Here is a 20,764-nt window from a genome sequence, read left to right as displayed (position 1 = left end):
ACCTGAGGCGGGAATTGAACCTGGGTCTCCGGCGCTGTGAGGCAGCAGTGCTAACCACTGTGCCACCGTGCCACCCAAACACCTTGCAAAAAAAGGCCAACACCCATTTTCTTTCTGAATTGCGTATTGTACCTGCATGGCAACTTTCTACATCCTTACATGATTACACTCAAGATTTATTGTTTCATGGGAGTTTTGTGTTATTGTCCATCCCTATCCGCCTTTGGAATTTCCCAAGCTTAACTTGTGTGACTCCAGATCTAGATCAATATGGCTGACTTTTGACTTTCCCTCTAAAATGGCCTTGCACTGTATTTAAGCAGGTGGCTCACCAATCCTTTCTCAATGACAATGGGAACATGTAATAAATTCTGATATTGCCAGTGATGCCCACATCTTGTTAGTGAATAAAAGGAAAATTACAGTTGCCTTTGAGACATTTGTTCTCAAAAGTGTTTGAAGTGTAGAACAGTAATTCTGTAAAAAGACTGCCCACAATCTGTTAATATGGTGAGTACACTCTCAGGTTTCCTCCACCTCAAACAAAATAAGGTTTGGCAAAAGTCTTTTTGCAGACAGTGCTCTTTTAATCACACAAGGAATTCAAATAATGAAACATAAAGTGATTCTTTAGCAGATCCTACTCATCCCATCAAAGTCATTCCTATAGTACTCAAAATGCCTTGTAGAAGACCATCCCTTCAGATCTTTTGTACAAAAGCTCATGCCTGCGGAGCTTGCAATGCTCATTGAAGTCTATACTCTGGTACTGCAATTCTCTTATTGAAACCTACACCTTCAGTAGCCCAACCCGTCCATACAGTCTTCCAAATGTACAGATGCAACCATACACACATGTACACAGTCACAGATATAACTGCGTACATGTAGTCTCTCACCCACAGTTGTTAATACTCACACACTCAGTCACAAAAACACTTGGACAGAATAGCAGCTCACTAAGTTGTATATTCATGCACTCAAATATCCACATGTACACAAGTAAGCACACACATACGTATACACTCAGTCACATACACAAGGCAGAATTTCACCTCAGGGGTGTGAAACAGGACCTAGGACTGTTTCTGGGTTTTGACTCCTCCCGATGGAGAATCAAACACTGACCTGGAATTTTGATTAGGGCTTAATAGGCATGGGGACAGGTTCCCTGCCCAGTTGAGGATGGTGGGGAAGCTCCTAAAGCTGGAGAGGCCTTTCAACATAAGAGGATCAAGAAAGCGGTGCTGGAAAAGCACAGCAGGTCAGGCAGCATCTGAGCTGCAGGAAAATCGATGTTTTGGCAAAATTCCTTCTTCAGGAAACGTTTGCCCGAAACATCGATTCTCCTGCTCCACGGATGCTGCCTGACCAGCTGTGCTTTTCCAGCACCACACTCTTGGCTCTAATCTCCAGCATCTGCAGTGCTCATTTTCACCTTGCATAAGAGGATTACCAGTCTGAAGGAAAGGGTACTTGCCACAGATCTGCTGGACCATAGGCTGTTCTTTCATTGGAGAAAGACAACTGGTAGTGCTTTAACGTGAAGGTCATCACCCCCCCCAGGCAAGGTGTAAAGTTGAGAAGGTGGGATCTTCAGCCAGTGCTGGAATTGAATGAAGGCTGTTGGAGTCACTCTGCATCACAAGCCAGCAGTCCAGCCAACTGAGCAAACTGACACCCCAACTCCTCACTCCACACCCCACCCACAGGTTGGTGATTAAGAGGGTGCTTCAATAGGAAGAGGCTATTTCAGCCATTACTTTAAAGATATAAATAAGAAACACAACAAACATCCAGGTTGAGAAGTGGGTGGTTAGGTGTAGTTGGGGGAAGGATGCAGGTGTGGAGAGGCCTCTCTGAACAGTAGTGTTTGGCTGTAGACCCAACCACTGTAGACATATGGCCCTGTAGATAGCCTGACTCGCCACTAATTGTTCAAGTGTCCCTGTCATAATGAGGAATTGGAGATCAACTGGAAAATCTCATCTACATTCATTACTTACTCTTAACTGGGCATATAATTAGCCTATCCACCTAACTGGGGAACTGGGACACTCGACCAGTTTTGTATGTTTCCAGCCACATTACCCTTTATTTCCAGCCTTGGCATAGCCTTAACTTCCAGCCCATAGTTTTACACAGTCGCACGTTTACTTCTAAAGAATTGTACTTCTCGTACTCTTTATCAGGTGACATTCTGAGACCAGCAGAGACAACGCAGAGTGCAACGAAACAACAATGCATATTTGTAGATTTTTTAAAAAATCAAACTGTTCAACTAAGCAGACATGATTTGGAGATGACGGTGTTGGACTGGGGTGTGCAAAGTTAAAAATCACACAACACCAGGTCATAGTCCAACAGGTTTGATTGGAAGCACACCAGCTTTCGGAGCATCACCTGATGAAGGAGCGTCACTCCGAAAGCTAGTGCTTCCAATTAAACCTGTTGGACTATAACCTGGTGTTGTGTGATTTTCAACTAAGTAGATGTTTGGTTTGACATATGTCTGAAGCAAATGGGACCTGAACCAAGGCCTTCTTGGCTCAGAGGCGGGGTCACTACCACTTTGCTGCAAGACCCATAAAAGGTTAAACAGCTCTGGGTGGGAACAATTCTCCTTTCTAGATCTTTTTCATCAACCTGTTCAGGCAGAGTAGGTAGGACGTGAATCTGGGCCTTCTGGCTCAGAAATGGAGACACTACTACTGCACAATAAGAGCCCTGAGCTTGCATTTATACATCTCTAATGTAGAAAGTTGTGAACAGTCTGATTCAGCATGGAATTCTAATGCAGCAGCTGATGAACAAAGTTGGCTGAAGACAATGGCTTTGGTCTTCTCAATATTCAGCTGGAGGAAATTGTGGCTCATCCAAGATCGGACATAAGCGAAATGGAACTTTAGGGGGTGTTTGACTACACAAATTGATGCAGAACTCTGAAAGAAATCGCCACCCAAGATTGGTGAATACTCCTTACCTTCAGTACACACAGTGCTCTATACGTGTGTCAATTGCTGAACATGCCAACAGCCTTCAGGGGAATAAAGAGCTAAAGCATTAGCAGTGATGAAGGAAATATGCTTTGGTGCTTAAGTGCATAAATCTCAATAGGTTCAGAGCTGATGCGATGAGAAAAATCAGAGACAAACATATAGGATTATGTCAAGGGAAATTAGAGATGCGCCAGGGATGAAAAGTTTGATTTGGTTTGCAAAGTGAAGGGGAGGAAGCAGCAGAGGTAACTGAATAGTCTCTATCTTAGTAAGAAAAAAAATCTTTGAACTTCCTATATTTACTGTTAAAGTTGAGGGTAGAACTGATGAGGATAGATGTTTAAGAACAGAAATTGCTGAAAAAGCTCAGCAGATCTGGCAGCATCCGCGAAGAGTAATCAGAGTTAACATTTCAGGTCCAGTGATGTTTCTCGGAAAGGTTCTGAGGAAGCCTCACCAGACCTGAAACATTAACTCTGATTTCTCTTCCCAGATGCTGCCAGATCTGCTGAGCTTTTCTAACAATTTCTGTTTTCATTTCTGATTTACAGCATCCACAGTTCTTTCGGCTTTTATTTAGATGTTTAAGAAGTTTAGTAATGAAGAGAGATGTTTTGTTAAAAACAAAAGACAGGGTTAGAGGTTTATCTCATCTCCAAGATGCTTTTATGATATTTTTGAAGGAACTGTCACCTTGAATAGTTCCATGTTACCTATCCAGCTCAAGTAATGCACAGACAAGCATTTGTGCATTGGTGCACAAAACCTGTATCGTTTTGACCCGACCAAAGTGAAGTTGGAGGTAGCAGAACTGCTCTGCATGAGAGGCAGTAAACGTTTTATTGGGGAAAAGATCAAAGATCCAAAGGAGGGAGTGATTATAAATCAACAGTTCTTCTCAGTATCATAAGAAGGACCAGTAGTGACAGGGACTCTGTCCACTGTGGCCCAGAAACAGGCCAATGATTGCAGGGGATACCAAAGTCAGTCAGTTCAGAATGGTATGAGAGGTTAAGGAAGTGGGAGTAAAATTTTAAATATTAATTTCATGTGGAACTCTTCAAAGTCACTTTAAGAAATGTAATGGGGTGCCAAAGAACTAAAAAGAACTGACCACACATGCTCTGACCATTCAAAACCAACTTAAACAGGCAGTTAGATCTCTGCTTGAATATACTGGATACTTAAGAGGGATTCTTCCCAATATGACAAGTAGCACAATTCTGTCACAGAATAATAAAACATTTGTAGAACAAGAGCAAAATAATTTAATTTCTAAATCTGTGTTTCTTTCTTATACTGATGGTTATTAAGTAATCAAATTCAGTAGATATTTTGAAAATGGCAACACATAAGTCATTTTCTTTCTCCTTTAACACAGCATAACAGCTGAAAACATCAAGTTTCCTTCTCTGCTGTGTTTTAATTTTCAGTGTTTCCCTTTTGCCAGCACAGTCTCAATCCTGTTGGCAAATTCTAAGCTCTTCTCATTAGAAGGATAGTTACCGGGTGAGTGAGGGTGGTGGGGAATGCCAGGCCTTTTAAAGGGTGACTAATGCTGCATTTTTCTTATACGTCTGCCTAGGTTGTGTGATTTTACAATTTCCTGACACATTCAAGGCTCGATGATCAGGATGCTTGGCTTTCCGCACAACCTACCATTAGGCCCCTATAAGGTGGAGAGTAGGAGCTGCAGCTTCCAGCCATTGCTTCAGGGTAATAATTCATCCTCAAGATCTGCCTAGAACCACAAGAAACAAAAGCCTGTTAAATGTTTGATCATCTGACAGTCCCCTGGGAAGAGAAACACCAACCTCATTCACTCCCATTCCATGGTTTGTATGCTTTACATGGATTTTTATTAACGTACACATAAATATTGAACATATCGTGAACATTTTTATCAAAATTAAACATAAAGTAAGACAGGTCATCTACACAATGCTTTCTGGCAGAGTTTTGCTAACATTACTGATAGTAATATTGAATACTGTGAAACAATGGGGAGAAATGTCATCAAAGTGACCACAATAATAAAAAGCAGGGGTTAATATGAGGTGGATTCACGGATCGACCCAGTGAAGTGAATGGTGAAGGTCCTGAAGAAGGGCTTATGCCCGAAACGTCGATTCTCCTGTTCCCTGGATGCTGCCTGAGCTGCTGCGCTGTTCCAGCAACACATTTTCAGTATTGACAGATTGCCCTGTTATATTACATAATTTTGTACACAATGGCTCATGCTGTTGTGCACGGTAATGAAAACTGATTATTTTCTGTTGAGCAGTCACGGATGCAATAAATTAAGAGATATTTGTTCCAATTGACTTGGATAGTTCGTACCTGATTACTGACACACGTTCTTAAAACAGTTATTGATACTTCACTGGCTATTGAGAGGCACAGATTCATTAAGAACGTTGTGCAGGGAATTGAGGGACTGTGCACATTCCCTGGGAAGTGTTCTGTGCTGGCTGAGGGTTGTGACATTGATTGATCCAGTCCGGGATCGATGTTAACAGCATACTGCTTGAATCATGTGTACACGGAGTCGACAGACCCCAGAATCCCACACATTCTCCTCTGCACTCAACTCAGGGAAGAAAGATTACATCTGAGTCTTTTTTTTCCACAAACGAATTCTTGTGAGTTCTGGTTCGTGACCTTTCCCCCTCAACAACCTTCAAACTGGAGTGAGAGAGATTTCAGACATTTGAAAGTTAAACCCGTCAGTGATAAGTTCGGGACACAGTTACTCACTAACTCGGTGTAGGGGCGAAGCGGCTCCTCGGCGGTTATTGGAGTCCTGATCCCAGTCCAACTCTCACACCTTCCCAGCACTGCGTGCTCTCCACTGAAACGCCAATCCTCAATCCCTCAGGGCTGCAGTGGCAGGGACTGCGAGTGGACTCCACCTATTTAACAGACCAGGATAATTTACATCACGTCCTACCGGATCCCAACCTTCCTGAAACAGGAATTGCGAGAGGTCGCACGGGGCTGGTCCGGTTACAATTTATTCTCGCACAGCCGCAAAAATCACTGCTCAAGAGAGATTTAGAGACTGGGATGGCTGTCCTTCATTTGGACAATTCGAAACGTTGCTCTTTGAGATACTCAGGACATACAAGAGCCCCTTACCCACCAGCGACTGGGCTCTGTGTCGGGACAGCAAACAGGGACAAGTGACCAGGGAATCATTGACCAGAGACACAGTGACCAGGACACAGTGACCAGACACATAGTGACCAGATACACAGTGACCAGAGACACAGTGACAAGGATACAGTGACCAGGATACAGTGACCAGAGACTCTGACCAGAGACAAAGTGACCAGGACTCAGTGACCAGGGAATCATTGACCAGAGACTCTGACCAGCGAAATAGTGACCAGGATACAGTGACCAGAGACTCTGACCAGTGAAACAGTGACCAGGATACAGTGACCAGAGACCCTGACCAGGGACACAATGACCATGACACAATGACCATTGACAATGACCAGGAGATTGAAACCAGGGACACAGACCAGGATACAGTGACCACAGACACAGTGACCAGGGATAATTACCAGGACACAGTTATCTGGGTACAATGACCAGGATATAATGACCAGGGGCACTGACCAGAACACAGTGATCCATATACAATGACCTGGAGATAAAGACTAGGGGCACTGACAAGGACGCAATGATCCTGATACAATGACCAGGGACACTGTGATCCAGATACAATGACCGGGATATAATGACCAGGAGCACTGACCAGGATACAGTGATCCGGATACAATGACCAGGGATACTGACCAGGATACAGTCATCTGGATACAATGACCAAGATATAATGACCAGAGATACTGACCAGGGCACAGTGATCCAGATACAATGACCATGAGATAATGACCAGGGATACTGACCAGGACACAGTGATCCAGATACAATGACCATGAGATAATGACCAGAGAATTGACCAGGATCTGGTACAATGACCAGGAGATAATGACCAGGGGCACTGACCAGGATACAGTGATCCTGATTCAATGACCAGGGATACTGACCAGGACCCAGTGATCCGGATACAATGACCAGGGATACTGACCAGGACACAGTGATCCGGATACAATGACCAGGGCTACTGACCAGAACATAGTGATCCAGATACAATGACCAGGAAACAGTGGCCAAGGACACTCTGATCACACCAACCAGAAAGACATTGAGTCTCGATACAGTAACCAGAGAGTCAGTGACCAGAGAGACTGTGACCAGGGATACAAGAATCATACAATGCTTGGGAAAACAAAATACAGCGACCAGATGCAGTGACCAGAGCAAGAGTTACCAGGGACATTGATCAGAGACACAATGTTAAAGTTATGACAGGTATCGATTTTGTGGAAAGGAAGAAGTTTTCTCCTTGAAGGAGGGATCAGTGACCAGGGGCATTGAATTAAGGTTTAGCGGGGATAAAATAGGTGGTTTAGAGGAGATGTTCGAAATTTGTTTTTATCCAGATGGAGGGCAAGAGAGGCAGAAGCCCTCATAACATTTAGGAAGTATTTAGATTTGCACTCATGATGCCAAGGCATACACAGCATTGGACCAAGTATTGGAAAATAAGACTAGAGCAGTTAGGTGGCTTTTTATTTAACCAGCACAGAATCAATGGACTGAAGGACTTTTTTCTGTGGTGTCAAACTCTATCATTCGATGACTCTATTTGCCAGGATACATTGATGAAAAGAAAGAATTACATTTATACAGCACCTTTCACGACATTCCAAAGCACTGTACAGCCGTTGAGGTGTGGTTACTATAGCAATGGAGGAAATTCAGCTGCCAATTTGCTCACAAGTTCCCACAAATAGCAATGAGATAATATCGGCAAACTGCCATTGAGAGGATATACCGAATGCAGAGTCCATTTAATATCTCCACGTTATAGTCAGGTGCTTTTGGAGAATTCTTCAATATATATGTTAGCATTTGTAAACAACTGTCAAAGCTGAGTCAATCTTTCACCTTATTCGGACTGTGATAAGATTACTGCCTCTTCACCTCCCTGAAGTCAGTATTCCTGAAAACACAAATGTCTACTCCCTTTTAAAGATCCAGAATATAATTCTTCTGGTTCTGCAACTCTCGGTAAGGCTGCTTACAGAAAATTGGCAGTGAATGTGCACAAGGAAGGAAAACAGATAATTTAGATTTAAGGAAATAGATAAAAGGAAAGGTTGAGTTTTTATAGTACCTTAAGGTCCTCAGGATGTCCTAAATTTAGAGTCAATTAACAACAACTTACATGGTTCACACAATGAACTGTATCAACGAGTTTCACAGGAGTGTTGTAACCAAAATTAGAAATCAAGTCGCATGAGCACATCAATAGGGACGAAGGTCAGAAGCAAAGTCAAAAAAGTAGGGTTTAAGGAGCATCTTAAAGGAATGGAGAGTCAGAGAGACTTAGGGAATGAATTTCAGAACTTAAGGCTGAAGTAGCTCATGGCCATCAATAGTGGAGCAATTAAAGTTGGAGTTGGTCAAGAAGCCAGAATTTGAAGAGTGCAAATATTCTACAACATTATGGGGTTGGAAATGATTATAGAAATAGGAAGGGGCCAGTCCTGGAAGAATATGAACAAAAAGAGATGAGAATTTTTAAATCAGTGTGTGGCTTGACTGGAAGCCAAGACGTGAACAGTTGGTAAACATGAGTTGGGGCAAGTAAGGATGCAGACAGCATGGTTTTGGCTGACCTCAAGTTTACAGAAAATAGAATTTGGGAAGTCAGCCAAGTGTGCACTGGAATAGTCAAATCCAAAGGTCAGAAAGGCATGAATAAGGAGATGAGCTGAGCCAGGAACAGAGGCAGAAAATGCTACAGAGATGGAAATAGGTATCTCGTTGATGGTTATTGTATGTGGCTGTGCTTTCAGATGATACCACCAAGGGGCAGCATGTTGATGAAAAATAGGAAGTGTCAAAGATAAATCCTTGGGGGACCAGTAGTAAGTTGCAGAGATGGAAGAAAAATCATAGCAAGTGATGGTATTAAAGGGAATCCAAAATTCGTCTCTAGGTATATACATAGGAAAAGGTTAGTAAATGGAGGCGTACAGCAAATAAGAACTTACACATGGAGGAAGAGGACAGACGCGAAGTGTTAAACGAGTATTTGGCATTTTTTTTTGTCAAAAAGGAAGTCTTTGACTATAATCCCAATGTCATTGTTACAAAGGAGCATGTCAGATGCTGGGTGCATCAACAATTAGGAGGAAGTATTAATTAAAACTGGTTAGACTTAAAGTTTTTAGGTTATCATAGCTGTATCAGTTGCTTCCCAGGATACTGAGGGAAATAAGATTGGAAATTGTAGAGATACTGACAATAATTTTCCTTACCTTTAAGAATGGTGCCAAACGGAGAATTCCAAATATTATACTTTTCTTCAAAAAGGATTCAATGATTACAGTAGAGACAGTTTAACTGTAGCAGTGATTCTGGATAAAAGTCAATCAGATAAATGTAGTTTAATTAGAGAAAGCCAACATTGATCTGTTAAAAGCAAATTTTGTTTAACTAATCTTGATGGAGATTTTTTAAAAGAGGTAACAGAAAGTGTTGAGCAGGATTATGTGGTTGATGTGGTGTAATGGACTTCCAGAATGTTTTTAATAAGTTAAAGCCCATGGAATAAAAGAAAAAAGTGGGAGAATGGATACAATTTTGGCCACAAGATAGTGCTTAATAATTGAATTGCATTTTGATGGAAACAATTTTTAAACAATAGTCTGAATTCAGACTGCAGAAAGATCAACCAATGCTTTTCAAGTCTATATTAAACAAATAAACTTTGGTGAACAGTCAACAAAGTCAATATTTCAAGATAAAACAAACTTTGGAAGTATTGTGAAGTATAATTTGTTTACAAAGACTTTGCATTTAAGAGTTAGATTATTTTTGAGGAGAGAGATATGATATCAGAACTGAAGGAGAGCAAATTCGATCCCAAAGAGACTGAACCAATAATAATAGCATCTGAACCAGGAGGGAAAGTTGATAAGTAAGCTCATGAGAATAAGGTTAAGGGAGCAGAAGGTGGGTCTCAAGGGCAAGGTATTTTTTGACAGGACATGGGAAGACAGGACATAGAAGGGAAACCAGTGAACCATTTCAAGGTTTGGGTGGGCCAATTTGAGGAAATGTTTGACCCAGTGAAGAATGGAACGGAGTTGTGGAACCCAACGATTAATTATAACCTTCAGTCCAGGAAGGGGAGGCGATGGCTTAGTGTTGTTATTGCAAGTCTAGTAAACCAGAGACCCAGGCAGGATGGCAGAATTTGAATTCAGTATCAATTCTGAAATTAAGAGTTTTACAAAGACTATGAAACCTGTCTGGTTCACGAATGTCATGATCTGGTTTGGTCTGACCTACACATGACCCCAGACTCACCAATGTAGTTAGGTCTCTGGGCAGTTAGGGTGGGTAATAAAATTCTGGCCTACCCAACGATGCCAGCACAGGAACAGGCCCTTCGGCTCACAATGTTGTGGCGAACATGACTCCAAATTAAACAAATCCCTTCTGCCTGCCCTTGATCCATATTCATCCACTCCTTTTATCTTCATGTCCTTATCTGAAAGTTCCATAAAAACCCCAATTGTATCTGCCTCCAGCATTACCCCTGGCAGTGTCTTTCATACTCATCACCCTCTCTGTTTAAAAAAACATGCTCCCTAGTATGAGATATTCCTATTCTAGGAAAGAGATTCTGACCATCAATCCTATCCATGCATTTCATAATTTGATAAACTTCTACAAAATCTTCCCTCAGCCTCCACTGCTCCAGAGAAAACAACTTGAGTTTTTCTAGCATCTCCCTATAGCTCATACCCTCTAATCCAAGCAGCATCCTGGTAAACCTCTTCTGCACCCTCTCCAAAGCCTCCACTTCCTTTCTGTAATGTGCCAAACAGAATTGAATGCAATACTCTCAAACAATAGCAAAAGCATAAGTTGCCAGAAAAGCTCAACAGGTCTGGCAGCATCTGTGAATAGAAATCAAAGTTAATGTTTCAGGTCTGGTGACCCTTCCTCATAATACTGTCAGTGTGGCCTAACCAAAGTCTTATAAAGCTACAACATGAAATCGGACACTTGTATTTTACCACCCTATCCACTTGAATGACCACTTTGAGGGAACTATGGACTTGAATATCAAGATCCCTCTATACGTCAATGCTGTTTGGGACCCTCCCATTTTCCTTGACATTTGATTTTCTAAAGGGCTGCACATCACACTTACTCTGATTAAACCCCATCTGTCATTTCTGCACCCATATCTGCAACTGATTGAGATCCAGCTATATCCTTTGACAACCTTCTGAACTTTATCTACAACTCCATCAATCATTGTACCATCTGCAAACTTACTAACCCAGATATCTACATTTTCATCCAAGTCATCAAGGATAATCCAGATAATTATAGACCAGTGAGCCTGACATCAGTGGAAGAGAAGCTTCTGAGGGATAGGATCTATTTATATTTGGAAGAAAATGGACTTATCAATGATAGGCAGCATGGTGTTGTGCAGGGAAGGTCAACTTAATAGAATAGAATAAGAAGTGACAAAGCTGATTGATGAGGGAAGGGATGTAGATATTATATATATTGACTTTAGTCAGGCGTTTGATATGGTTCCTCATGGTAGGCTGATGGAGAATGTGAAGTCACATGGGATCCAAGGTATGCTAGCTAGATATGTGGATGACTGGGCAACAGGAGACAGAGAGTAGAAGTGGAAGGAAGTTTCTCAAAACAAAGAACTGTGACCAGTGGTGTTCCAAAGGGATCTGTGCTGGGACCACTGTTGTTTGTGATATACATAAATGATCTGGAGGAAAGTATAACTGATCTGATTAGCAAGTTTGCAGATGACACTAAGATTGGTGAAGTAGCAGATAAAGAAGGGGACTCTCAGAGAATGTAGCAGAATACAAATAGACTGGCTTGTTGGGCCAAGAAAAGGCAGATGGAGTTCAATCCAGGCAAATGTGAGGTGATGTAATTTGGAAGATCCATTTCTCAAGCGAACTATGTGGTAAATGGAAAAGCCCTGGGGAAAACTGATGTACAGAGAGATCTGGGTGTTCAGGTCTATTATACCCTGAAGGTGACAATGCAGGTTGATAGAATGGTCAAGGAGGCATATGGCATGCTTTCCTTCATAGGGCGGGGTATTGAGTACAAGAGTTGACAGCTCACGTTACAGTTGTAAAAGCCTTTGGTTCGGTCACATTTGGAATACTTCATATAGTTCTGGTCGCCACATTACAAGAAGGTTGCAGATGCTTTGGAGAGGGTGCACAGGTGTTTCACCAGGACATTGCCTGGGATGGAGGGTGCTAGATATGAAGAGAGGTTGAATAGATTAGGATTACTTTCATTAGAAATGTGGAGGTTGAGGGGGACCTGATTGAGGTCTACAAAATCATGAGAGGTAGATAGTAAGAAGCTTTTTCTAAGCGTGGGGGACTCAATTACTAGGGGTCATAAGTTCAAGGTGCGAAGGGAAAAGTTTAAAGGAAATATGCATGGAAAGGATGGTGTGTGTGCCTGGAACGCGTTGCCAGTGAAGTGGTAGAGGCAGGAACAATAGCATCATTTAAGATGTATCTAGACAGAAATATGAATGGGCAGGGAGCAGAAGGATATAGATCCTGAGAAAATAGGGAGACAAGTTTAGATAGAGGATCTAGATCGGTGGAGGCTTGGAGATCCAAAGGGCCTGTTCCTGTGCGGTAATTTTCTTTGTTCTTCATGTATATCACAAACAACAAAGGACCCAGTACGGAACCCAGCATAACGCCATCAGTCACAGATCTTCAGCCAGAAGAACACTCTTCCACAACTACCCTCTGTAATCTATGGGCAAGCCAATTCTGAATCCACGTGGCCAAGTTACTGTGGTTCCCATGCACCTTAATCAGCTGGATAATACTACCATGAGGGACCTTGTCAAAAGCCTGACTAAAATCCATGTAGACAACATCCACTGATCTATTCTCATTAATCATTTTTGTCACCTCCTTGAAAAGTTCAATCAAACTAGTAATACACTATTTGCCCTGTGCAAAGCCATGCTGACTGCCCCTAACTGGACCTTGCTTTTCCAAAATGCATAAATCCTATTCCTAAGAATTCCCTTCAATAGCTTTCCGACCACTGATGTGAGACTCACTAGTCTATAGTTTCCTGGATTATCCCTATTTCCCTTCTTGAACAGAGGAATAACATTTGCTGCTTGCCGGTCTTCTAGCACCTCTCCAGTGGCTAGTGAGAAAGATCTTGGTCAAGGCCACAGCAATGTCCTCTCTTTTGCTTCTCTCATTAATTTGAGGTAGATACCATCGGGTCCTGGAGACTTATCCACCTTAATGCTTTTCATGAGACCCGACACTACTCCTTTCTTGATCTCAAAGTGCCTTAGCATATTAGCGTTCTCTACACAAATTTCACTCTCCTCCATATCCTTCTCCTGGGTGAATACCAATGTAAACCATTTAGGATCTCGGTCACATCCTCCTGGGTGAATACCAATGTAAACCATTTAGGATCTTGGTCACAACTTCTGTCCTTGAGTGGTCCTATCTTCTCCCTAGTCATGGACAGGAGTTTCAAAGATGCTGTCACTCTGGTAACTGATTCTGATTGAGGCAGTACTAATGTCAAGGAATATTCATGTGTAAACAGAGGGAGATTTGGTGATGGGATTCCAACCTCTGTGGAGTTATTTCAATGGCAATGGAAAGAAAGAACATTACTGAAGTAATTCGCTCACAACAGTCATATTTGAGTTAGGGTAAACATTTCTACTTCATGCCTTTGTTTGTGAAGCTTGACTCATTCAACACTAATGGCGAGGACTGGGCCCAGTATGTGGAAAGAATCGGCAATGATATTGTGACAGATGAAATGCCGCAAGTAATTCTCCTGACATCCCATGGAGTTGCAGCTTTTTTTATTATTCGAGCCTAACTTTCCCTGAGATTCCAGATACTAAAACCTTTCAAGAATTGATGGACATAGTTAAAGAATATTATGACCCTAAGCCTCCTTTAATTCTGAGATGCTAACATTTTTATTTAGCAATTCAAGAACCAGGAGAATCTGAACTGGGATTTTTGTCTAGCTCATGACAACTGTGACCTTGTTTTAACCCTTAATGAGGCACTTATATACGGTCTGGTCTGTGGAATTAATGATGTAACCGTGTATAAAAAGCCCAACTGGACTTCAAACAGGCACTACAACTGTCTTTATCATTGGAAAATACAGCAAGTGGAGCATATGAGTTGCAGAGTATTCCAATGGAAGTGGACATCCTCACCAATTTGACTGAACTTGGGGAACACCACTTGAGTGCAGATAATGTCATAGCCCCATTCAGGACATAACCTGAACAGAGGGATCCTATATCAACCCACAACAAAATCCCAAAACAAAGCCAAACCTTGGCTATTCTTCAGGATCTAGGCTGGTAAATCACTGTAGTTGCTGCTAGAATGCAGACTTGAGACAGCAAAAGTCTGGACCTAAACTGAGTAAGATAACTCATTGGCTAGTATGTAGGAGGGTATCCAGGAAAGTTTGGCACACTTAAGTTGCTTAGCAACATCAAAGCAGAACCAATTAAGATAAACATCTGGTTAAATGGTCATCCGGTTCTAGTGGAGTTCGGTATTGCCACAGTCATATCAGTGATCACAGAACCAGTTTTTAATAAAATTTGCTGAGACCTCTAGCCCTTAACTTTGTGTAAGACCTTGGCAAGGCAGAGAACCTATACTGGGGAACATTTGCAGACTAGGTGTACAACTCAGGTTCCATTCTCTTTAGATTCCTTAGAGTGTGGAAACAGGCCTTTCAGATGTCCATACCAACCCTCTGAAGAATAGCCCACCCAAACGCATTTCCCTCTGACTAATGCACCTGACACTATGGGCAATTTAGCATGGCCAATCTACCTAACCCGCACTGGACTGTGGGAGGAAACCAGAGCACCCAGAGGAAACCCACAGAGACACGGGGAGAATGTGCAAACTCCACACAGACTGTGGACTGAGGCTGGAATCGAACCTGGGTCCCTGGCACTGTGAGGCAGCAGTGCTAACCACTGAGCCACCGTACTGCCCACCTCTTATGAAAAACAGCTGTTTCAATTACCAGTGATTCTGGTAAAAGGCTTGGGCCAAAGTTCATGGGGAGAAATTGGTTGTGAGAGATTTACCTAGTTTGGCTCAACATTTTTCAATTAGAAAATGGTTGCCTGAGTGATACCCAGAAGTCTTCCAGGACAGTCAGAGGAGCCAAGGCCATCTTGCATGTTGACCACAAAGCAATTCCAGGATTCGACAAAGGTAAAGGCAGAAATCAGAAGGTTGGAAGTGAAGGAATCATCAAATCAGTCCAATTTTCGAAATGGGCAGTATCGGTCATACCAATTTTGAACTGGTTGGTTCACCTTTGGGGGATTTCAAACTACTTTTTGATGGTGGATAAATGGCCATTACTTGCATAGAGGATTTATCTGCAGAAAAAGCCAGGGAGTTGTCCTTCGCAAAGTTGGACATAAACCGTGCATATTTGCAGTTGTGTTTAGACGAGGATTCCCAGAAGTATGCAACAATTAATACCCTTAATGATTTGTGCCAATATACAAGAAACCATTTTGAGTATCATCAACTTGTTCAATTTTTCAATGGATAATAGAGACCATTTTGCAGGGACTACCTCAGATCGCCATTTACCTATGTGATGTCCTAATATCAAGGAAAACTAATAAAGAACACTTATAACGAATGTAGATATATACTGAAGTGTTTTTCCAAGGCAGACATTTACCTAAGAAGGAAAGAAATGTGTTCCAGGCCCCCCAGGTGACCTACTTGGGCAACTGTGTCAACAAGACTGGTCACACTTGTTGGAAAATAAAATGATGGTGATCAAAGCAACTCCAGCTCCCATGGCTATACTGGAGCTGGACTGGTAAATTATTCTGGAAAGTTCATACATAACCTGGCATCCATCCTGGCATCTTGGCATCAACTCCTAAAAAAGGGTCAGCCTTGGAAATGGTCACATAGACAAGCCCCAGAACATAGAACACAGAGAGCATAGAACAATACAGCGCTGTACAGGACAATCTGCTCTTGATGTTGTGTTCCCCCTTTTATCCTACTCTAAGATCAGACTAACTTACATGCCCTTCATTGTACTACCTTCAATGTTCTGATCCAAGAGTCGCTTAAATGTCCCTAATGTATCTGACTCGATGATCACCACTGGCAGTGCATTCCACACACCCATCACTCTCTGTGTAAAGAACCTATCTCTGACATCTCCCCTAAAACTTCCTCCAATTCCTCAGAATTATGCCCCCTTGTGATAGCCATTTCTGCCCTGGAAAAACGTCTCTGGCTATTCACTCTATTCGTGGGCAGCACAGTGGCACAGTGGTTAGCACTGCTGCCTCACAGCGCCAGAGACCCAGGTTCAATTCCCGCCTCAGGCGACTGACTGTGTGGAGTTTGCACATTCTCCCTGTGTCTGTGTGGGTTTCCTCCGGGTGCTCTGGTTTCCTCCCACAGTCCAAAAATGTGCAGGTCAGGTGAATTGGGCATGCTAAATTGCCCAGAGTGTTACGTGCAGGGGTAAATGTAGGGGAATGGGTCTGGGTGGGTGCGCTTCGGTGGATCGGTGTGGACTTGTTGGGCCGAAGGACCTGTTTCCACACTGTAAGTAATCTAATCTATCTATGATTCTCAACATCTTGTACACCTTTATCAACTCACCTCTCATCCTCCTTCATTCCAATGAGAAAAGCCCTAGCTCCCTCAACCTTTCCTCGTAAGACATAACCTCCAGGCAGCATCCTGTTAAATCTCTTCTGCACCCTCTCTAAAGCTTCCACATCTTTCCTGTAATGAGGTGACCAGAACTGAACACAATATTCCAAGTGTGGTCTAACCAGGGCTCTATAGAGCTGCAGCATAACCTCGTGGCTCTTAAACTCAATCCTCTCACTAATGATAGCCAACATACCATAGGCCCTAGCTGTCAGTAGAGAAACAGCTTCATCCTCTGAGGTGTTGGTACAGTATGATCCCAAGAAGGATCTGGTATTGACATGTGATGCCTCCCTGTATGACATCAAGATGTTATTGGGTCATAGGTGGCCCAATGCGGCGTAACGCTCAATAACATATGCATCCAGAACTTTGGCTAATGCAGTGTGTAAGTGCATTCAGATAAAAAATTAATGATTGGTGGTCATATTTGGAGTCAGAAAATTTTATGGATGAAAATTTGTTATAATCCCAGACTATAAACCCCCTACTTGGTCTGTTAAAAGACAACAAGACAGTGCTTCAGTGGGCTGTCATACAAAGTGCTTGTAATTATGTTAGAACACCGTGCGGAACGCCAAGAAGCACATGGAGGTGCATTGAGCTGCCTCCCATTAGCAGCTACACCACCGGTGGTACCCCAATGGAAGAGTCTGTAATGATATTAAACTTTCTGGACATGCTCTGAGTCACTGCTGACAATAACAGACTTTGATACATAAAGATCAGGTCCTGGCAAAACTAAAACAGCTGGTGGTGATGGGGGAAAGCAAAGAGCCATCAAAACTAGAATTGAAACCTTTTTGGACCTGGAGAGATCTGGTCACAGTAGATGACAGCATATTATTGCAAGGAGCAGAGTGATTGTCCCGAGTGTAGGTTACTATCAACTACTGGCTGAATTGCACTTGGGCCATCTAGAGGTCTCCAAAATGAAGATATTGGTCAGAGTTACGCCTGGTGGCTTGGCTTGGATGCAGACATAGCTACATTGGTGGGGTAGTGCCCAGAGTGCCAACAAAGACAACAATTACTGCCAGCAACTCCCCCACATCCATGGAAAAGGCTGGGTAAACCTTAGATTTGGTTACACATGGACAATACAGGTCCTTTCATCGCCTCAATGTTCTTCATCATTGTAGATGCCCATTCAAGGAGGCTGGATGTGCATAACATCCAATTGCCAAATACAGGAATGATGATAGAAATACAGCATGTATCTTTTTCAGTAAATGGAGTCTGGACGTGTTAGTCACAGGTAACAGGCCATCATTTACCAGCAAAGAATTTGGTTATTTCTTAAAGTCAAATGGGATTCAACATTTAAGGACAGCTCCATATCACACATCATCCAATGGCCTGGCAGAAAGAAAAGTCCAAACTCTGAAAGTGAGGTTGAAGAAACAGCCTACTATCTCATTAGATGCCAAGCTGTCATATTTGATTATAGGATCACCCCACATGCAACTACAGGAATAGAGCTGACAGAGTTGCTAATAGGTAGAAGACTGCGCACCAGCTTAAGTCTGATCTCGCCGGACCTGTGGGGGAGGGTAAAATGGCATCAAGGATGCCAATGTTGACACAAAACTTCCAATCAAGAGAGACAGTTTGGTACAAAGGACAAGGTTTGGTGCAAGATTCATGGAAATGGGCCAAGTCATGACCAGCGATGTATAAAGTTCAGGTAGATGCGACGGTCCTGAACAAGCACGTGGTCTACATGATGGACATTTTGGATCAAAAACAGAAGTTACTGGATAAGCTCAGCAGGTCTAGCAGCATGTGAAGAGAAATCAGAGTAAATGGTTCGAGTCCGGTGACCCTTCCTTAGACATGATGGACATGATGGATGTTACTGTCTCAATGCCTTTGCCTCTGGAAGAAGAGAGTGAATGTTTACCAAGGTATTCCTGGCACAAAAGATAAGCACCTAGAGATAAGTAGAGACAATCCTGGTAATTATAGACCAGTGAGCCATAATTCAGTTGTGGGCAAAGTGTTGGAAAAAGTTATAAAAGATAGGATTTATAATCATCTAGGAAGGAATAAATTGATTAGGGATAGTCAACATGGCTTTGTAAAGGGTAGGTCATACCTCACAATCTTATTGAGTTCTTTGAGAAGGTGACCGAACAGGTGGATGAAGGTAAAGTGGTTGATGTGATGTATATGGATTTCAGTAAGACGTTTGATCAGGTTTCCCATGGTAGGCTATTGTACAAAATCCGAAGACATGGGATTGAGGGTGATTTAGTGGTTTGGATCAGAAATTGGCTAGCTGAAAGAAGACGAGAGTGGTCGTTGAGGGGAAATGTTCATCTTGGAGTTCAGTTACTAGTGGTGTACCACAAGGGTCTGTTTTGGGGCTACTGCTGTTTGTCAATTTTATAAATGACCTAGTTGAGGACATAGAAGGATGGGTTAGTACATCTGGGGATGAATTTCAGGTTGGTAGAGTTGTGGATAGTGCTGAAGGATGTTGTGGGTTACAGAGGGACACAGATAAACTGCTGAGCTGGGCAGAGAGATGGCAAATGGAATTAAATGTGGAAAAGTGTGAGGTGATTCATTTTGAAAGGAGCAACAGGAATAAAGAGTACTGGGCTAATGGTAAGATTCTTGGTAGTGTAGATGGACAGAGAGATCTCAGTGTCCATGTACATAGATCCCTGAAAGTTGCCACCCAGATTCTTAGGGTTGTTAAGAAGGCATACAGTGTGTTAGCTTTTATTGGTAGAGGGGTTAAGTTTCAGAGCCATGAGGTCATGCTGCAGCTGTACAAAATTCTGGCACGGCTGCACTTGGATATTTGTGTTCAATTCTGGTTATAATATTATAGGAAGGAGGTGGAAACTTTGGAAAGGGTTCAGAGGAGATTTACTAGGATGTTGCCTGGTATGGAGGGAAGGTCTTACGAGGAAAGGCTGATGGGCTTGAGGCTGTTTTCGTTAGAAGAAGGTTAAGAAGTGACTTAATTGAGACATATAAGATAATTAGAGGGGTTGGACAGTGAGAGCCTTTTTCCTCGGATGGTGGTGGCTAGCATGAAGGGACGTGGCTTTAAATTGAGGGATGATAGAAAAAGGACAGATGTCAGAGGTGGTTTGTTTACTCACAGAGTAGTAGAGGGGTGGAATGGCCTGCCTGCAACAGTAGTAGACCTGCCAATTTTAAGAACATTTAAATAGTCATTGGATAGACTTATGAATGAAAATGGAATAGTGTAGGTTAGATGGGCTTCAGATTAGTTTTACAGGTCAAGTTAACATTGAGGACCGAAGGGCCTGTACTGTGCTGTAATGTTCTATGTTCTATGTTCCTAAGCATTACACACTGCCCGTTTCAGACACCACATTGGATAAACCTGACCCAATGCTAGAATACCCCAGATGGCTCTCCAAGAAAAAGGACTAGCCTATGTCCTTGAACTCAGAGGGGAAGTGTTGTAATGATTGTAATGAGATCAGCTCGCTGGACTTCATAGAATGTGAGTTCCCTGACTGGGGTGTTAATCTGATTGAGTCAGGGAGTCCTGGCTGACATATAAAAAGGGGAGTGTCAGAGATGTCGTCATTCTGGTAGCTGACTCCAACTGGGGCAGTACTAAAGTCAAGAACTGTTTATGTGTACGTAAAGGTGATTTGGTGATAAATAATGGCCTCTGAGGAGTTCTTTTATTGTGCACATTCATAAATAAATGTTATAGAGACATTTAATATTAATATCCATTGTGCATAGTTCTGTTAAAAAAAACATTCGTGTTCACTAACAAGAGGAGAGACTTTAACCCACATGATGGTAGTTGACGTTGGAATTGGAGGCAAGTGTCAAGGAGCATCTGAAGTGAAGCCC

At 42.4% G+C, this 20,764-nt stretch overlaps 1 protein-coding gene across 3 annotated transcripts in view; it reads right to left on the bottom strand.

Moving 5' to 3' along the window:
* The window catches only part of ets1 (v-ets avian erythroblastosis virus E26 oncogene homolog 1), a 104,299-nt gene extending 98,405 nt beyond the window's left edge, over positions 1-5,894 (bottom strand). For 2 of the 3 annotated variants that reach the window (XM_043676925.1, XM_043676927.1), the window contains exons 1-2: positions 5,757-5,894; positions 4,659-4,740 (exon numbers count right to left, since the gene is read on the bottom strand). In XM_043676925.1, coding sequence (XP_043532860.1) covers positions 4,659-4,727 — 69 coding nt within the window. In that variant the 5' untranslated portion in view covers positions 4,728-4,740; positions 5,757-5,894. The remainder of the gene's footprint in view (positions 1-4,658; positions 4,741-5,756) is intronic. The other variant, XM_043676930.1, reaches the window with a different exon arrangement.
* Positions 5,895-20,764: the final 14,870 nt, after the last annotated feature.

This window comes from Chiloscyllium plagiosum, chromosome 35 (genome assembly GCF_004010195.1).
Source record: "Chiloscyllium plagiosum isolate BGI_BamShark_2017 chromosome 35, ASM401019v2, whole genome shotgun sequence".
Taxonomy (NCBI): Eukaryota; Metazoa; Chordata; class Chondrichthyes; order Orectolobiformes; family Hemiscylliidae; genus Chiloscyllium; species Chiloscyllium plagiosum.
Note: the sequence above shows the minus strand (reverse complement) of the source record. Positions and strands in the feature narration are given on the sequence as shown.